At 40.4% G+C, this 5,261-nt stretch overlaps 1 protein-coding gene across 1 annotated transcript; it reads left to right on the forward strand.

Moving 5' to 3' along the window:
• Window positions 1–2,722: 2,722 nt before the first annotated feature.
• Window positions 2,723–4,851, forward strand: LOC131430020 (myogenesis-regulating glycosidase-like). The gene is made up of 2 exons (XM_058594629.1): window positions 2,723–4,530; window positions 4,589–4,851. Exons 1-2 carry the CDS (start codon window positions 2,796–2,798, stop codon window positions 4,777–4,779), a joined length of 1,926 nt encoding a protein of 641 aa, XP_058450612.1. The 5' UTR covers window positions 2,723–2,795; the 3' UTR covers window positions 4,780–4,851.
• Window positions 4,852–5,261: the final 410 nt, after the last annotated feature.

The following is a 5,261-nucleotide window of genomic DNA, read 5'->3' on the forward strand; positions in this document are numbered from 1 at the left end:
TTCTCGGAAGTTACAGCCTTCAGATGGCATGTGTCAAATTTTCACCTCTATTGTACCACTAACACTAAGTATACCGACATATGAGTGGCGTTATTAATTCATTTATGAAAAAATGGAAATAATTTATGCAAAAATGGAAATAATTACTGTATTGAATTTTAAAGGAAAAAGGCGGGTGGGTAATGTCAGAGACATAACTGGATGTCTTGAATACGAAAAGAATTGACATGTTCTTTAACACTTCCGAATATCAATTAGTTGATCAGTTGTATGAATTATGCAGGCATTCTCTTTTTTCAAATTTTTCGCATAAACAAAGAAGGCTTACTCGATTACTGTGAATTTCACACAGCGAAAAGTGCACAAATCTAATCAAACTGTTCTAGATTTGCATTAAACTGAGGATATTTACCTTCGATTTGCGAGCAAGAAATCGTAATAGTTCTATAGAAAACTTTTAGAGCCATTAGAACGGCTGATATTGTGTGATGCTCCCCACCGTTGTCCTCTTTTCGTTGTTTTTCACCAATGCAAACGGCTAGCAGTTGTTACGTAATCGCTCTTGTCGGAAGCGAAACTGGCTTTGCAAACGACACACAATTCATCTGCTCGCAGTGGCGATAGAATCCAATTTTTGTTAAGAGGTTTCCTTTTACGTGATTTCGTTTGTAGCTTTTTCACTAATGGGCGGTCCTAACGGCTATAAAAATAGCAGCATATAGAATTTTAATATCGATTATTTCATTTCATCACTGAGCTATGAGCTTTCAAAATACGAGAAAGGCAAACGCGCCTTATGAATTATCCTGTTTGATACTCGTTTATACCAAACATTTCAGAAAAGTTTAATTTTGAATTATTTGAGATGATGTCACACAACTGAAAATTTTATCATGAAATTGTGATCATATTTCCGATGGCATGTAGCAAAAATTATGTTCATTCGTTAGATACAACAAGAGATCTTCACGATCAAAAACTTATCACTCTTCCAGAGGGTAAATTTTGAAAAGGCGCCCCATAGTAAAGTAAGTCGTATTCACGACAAAAAAAACTCGCAAGCCTAGCAATGGTGTGAGAAATGTGAACTGCTCTCGGATCCATTAAAACCTAATATTTGTTGTATTCTGGTAATGTTAAGGGTTGAGGCCAGTAGGTCGCGTATAACCACGTGTCTCGCTCTGCGTATTACATTTCTCTCCATGCTCTCTCGCATATGTGCAAAATGACTCTCGATGGGCCGGTTGGCCAGTAAAGTTTCGATGTTTTCAATTACAAGTTTGACTACATCAATCGGTTGAATGGGATTGACATATATAAGCATAAAATGTGTCTCCATCCAATTTGGTTATCGCTTGTTTGGCAGCCTTGCTGAGCCGAATTTATTTTTCTCTCATTTTTTCATTACGTTACCAGGAAATTGGCGCAGAAAAATGGTGCGGTCATAGAAATCGACTTATCTTCACAAAAATAACATTCACTTTATTTTTATCGCGACAACATAAATGTTTTAATGCACTAATCGCATCTAAATTAAATTATCTAGTCATTTTCAGGATAGATTTTTGATCGATGCCAGTCTATATTGATGTCCAGTCTATATTAGACGCAACAGTTACTGATAGCTTTAGTCTGATAGTCCAGTCTATGTTGACTTCTGGTAACTTTTCTTCTGTCAGTTGGGATAGTAAATAGTAAAATACCTTTATCGTTACATTCCGATACACAAGTGATTCATTGATGAGATGCTTAAGCTCGAGTCCTCTGGTTGAACGTGAAAGTTAAGTTACTAAAAGATTTCTGCTTGCTCAAATGACCCTTGTCACATCTTACCTTTCTGTTGTATTTTTTTTTTCTTCACATCATTACTCTACTAGCTGACTACTAGTATTCTCTAATTTTGATTATATTTAATGTAAAAATATTGTTATAAATAATACTTATATTACCATTGTTTTTCGATAGAAATTTCAGGTTGGAATTCTCGGGTGGGTACTACTACCCACCGTACCTACCTGTTTCTTCGGCCCTGCTATCGTGAATACATCAAACAACTCAGATCAATCGTTATAGAACATTAAAAGGAAGTCACATCATATCTTTTTCACTAGCAGCAGTGATGTCGCTCGGACCTCCCCGATTGATAAAAATTACCACGTTTACCATTGACAACTTTTTCCACGTTAAAATACGTTAGTCAATTCGGCATACGATCGACATTCAGTCCAATGTATGTTTCCATCATCATTTCAATATTATGTGTCCAAAGTTGTTTGGACGTTGTTGTTCCTCAGCATACCGAGTTCCTTACTTATCTCGAATGATGTGAACGTGTACCGAGGTACATTACTGTATTCGCTGTAGTCTCCATCGATAACCACTGATGCCTGATGGTTCCATTGCAAAATTGAACGCTTTTGAAAAATTGTTCTCTTTAGATGCAAGGAATACTATTCTTGATCCGATGATCCAAATATTCGTTGAAATCATACACTGTTTCGAGACAAATCGAAAGAGAAACTGTACTGTTACATTATTCTAGTTTCGAATGTAGAAACATCCGCTCGGGTTATCATTTTCACGCAACCTACTGGAGGCATCGTCCACTTGAGTTCAATCTTTGCACAATGATAGAGAACTCCTCGAGATATCAACTTTTGTTGACGGTAACCATCTTCCGGTGGATATAAAAGTGGCGACGGCACGCCTGAGGTTAAACAGTTTTCAACTTGAATTAGTGCCGCGTGATTCTAGATGTTGTGGAACGGAAATTGCTAATTGCAAGTGCCAAGGCAATGATAAATTTTAGGGCGCCTTTGGTGGGCGTGCTACTTCTAGTAGCCGTGGCATCGACTGCGAACTACAAACTGGAGTTCTACGAAGCCAATGTTGTCGTTACCGTTCGTACCGAAAACAGACAGCTTACAGTCGAGCGTGATGGAAAAGTAGTACAACAGATAATGATGGGACGGGATCTGGCCGCAGCTTCAACTCAGGAGGAAATCGCAAACGGATTTAAACTAGTTAATCTCTATAGGGAAGAGATAGAGTTTACGAAAGATGTCGATAGTGCCAGCTTCTCACTGTTTACGATTGCTAGAAAAGTCAGAACTCGGTCCAAGGTGGTGGTGGACTGTGTTCGTATTGCCGGTTCGAACTGGTTTGGTGGTCCACAGCAAAAGTATCAATACTGGCCCATTCAAAAGCTACGCTTCAGTGAGTATTCCTACCTTACGAAGGAGGCAGATAACTGCGCCGTGGCCGATCGGTATTGGTTGTCCTCGGTAGGATCGTTCATCTACGTGGACAATGAAGCGCCACTATTTATCGATCAAAACTACGGTCAACCCGGATATATGTGTTTAGAAGCGAAAAAATCACTGCCCTACGATACCTATGACAATACGTATTCATTCATCTATCAGATTGGAGTTGCCAGTGATGCGAAGGTAGCACACGTGAAAGCAGTAAACCATATTCTAGGTAAACCTACAGGACATCCGGCCGAAGCGATGGTCAAATATCCCATCTGGTCGACATGGGCACGATATAAACGGGATATTGATGATAAAGTAGTACTCCAGTATGCCGATGAAATCAGCAGTCATGGGTGGCAAAATGGGCAGTACGAGCTGGATGATGACTGGGAGAAATGTTACGGAGCGCTTGAATTCAACACGAACAAGTTTCCAAATATTAGACAAACCATTAGCGCGATCAAAGCTAAGGGATTCCCCAGAGTTACCTTGTGGATTCATCCATTCATCAACAAGGGATGCGAACCATGGTACTCGCAAGCGAAGCGCAATGGCTATCTAGTGACCAATCACAATGGCAGTACGGATACGGAATGGTGGAACAGCCAGAAAGGTCAAGCGGCGTATGTTGACTTTTCGCAACCGGCAGTTGCCGAATGGTTCACAAAGAGATTGCGTGCCATTCTGGACGAAAGCGGAATCGATAGTTTCAAGTTCGATGCCGGTGAAACAAGCTGGACACCACCGGATCCCGTGCTACACGGACCGCGCTCGCAGCATCCGAACCTGATCGTGGATAGCTATGTACGAACGGTGGCAAAGTTTGGAGATCTGGTAGAAGTTCGGTCAACTCAACGTACCCAGAATGAACCGATTTTCGTTCGAATGATAGATAAAGACTCCGAGTGGAACTGGAATAATGGGCTGCCGACGTTGGTCACCACCTTGCTGCAGATGAACATGGTCGGCTATCCGTTGGTCCTACCGGATATGGTCGGTGGCAATGGGTACAATGATCACCCTCCGAATAAGGAAATGTTCATCCGATGGCTGCAGGCTAATGTATTTATGCCGAGCATTCAATTTTCCTACGTTCCGTGGGACTACGACACGGAAACGATACAGATATCGAAAACCATGACGGATTTGCACGAACGATTCACTCCTCAAATTATGGCAAGATTCAAACTGGCAGTCTCGGAAGGTCTTCCGGTAAATCCTCCACTTTGGTGGGTCGCCCCTGCGGATACGGTAGCACAACGGATCTATGATCGTTAGTATGCTCCCAAACTTGAAACTACAACAAATGTTAGTTACAAATTCAATTTCAGAATTCCTACTAGGAGATGACATTATAGCGGCACCGGTACTTCAGGAGAATGTACGTTCTCGAGATATCTACCTACCGGAAGGTAGCTGGGTGGATGGAAATAATGGAACCGTTTACACCGGTCCCAGATGGATCAGAAGCTACAGTGCTCCGCTGAGCGTGCTGCCATACTTCGTGCGCAAGACTAACTAAAAAACGTGGCATAAAATGTAGTTAGTTTAAAGTGGGGAACAAATATATGATCAGTTCAAGTGTTTTAACAAACAGTAGTTTTTGATTGATTTCCTGCCGTGATGACAAACAATACGCTCGTGTGGCAGTCGCCTATCTCAACACGGTAATGAGCCATTGATGATAAATTGTGTAATTAAAGCCTCAATTATGTCGGGCACAACATTCTAGGAATTAGAAAATATGCATCATTTCTCAACGAAGCTTAAGTTTCTGTAGACGAATCGAATTGCTATTCAAAAAGATTGTAGCATTGCACATTGGTCCCAATCATTTCAAAACACGCGTTTTTTTATTTGTGTTTCAGGGGTTGATTCCGAGATATGATGCATTGTTCATTAGAAACCCATTATAACTTATTTCAATGAAATTTTAGAATTTTCAAATGTTCTACTAAAATATTACAAAATACTACATATTCAAGTATCAACATCTTGAAAATC

This window comes from Malaya genurostris, chromosome 2 (assembly GCF_030247185.1).
Source record: "Malaya genurostris strain Urasoe2022 chromosome 2, Malgen_1.1, whole genome shotgun sequence".
In the NCBI taxonomy this organism is placed as follows: Eukaryota; Metazoa; Arthropoda; class Insecta; order Diptera; family Culicidae; genus Malaya; species Malaya genurostris.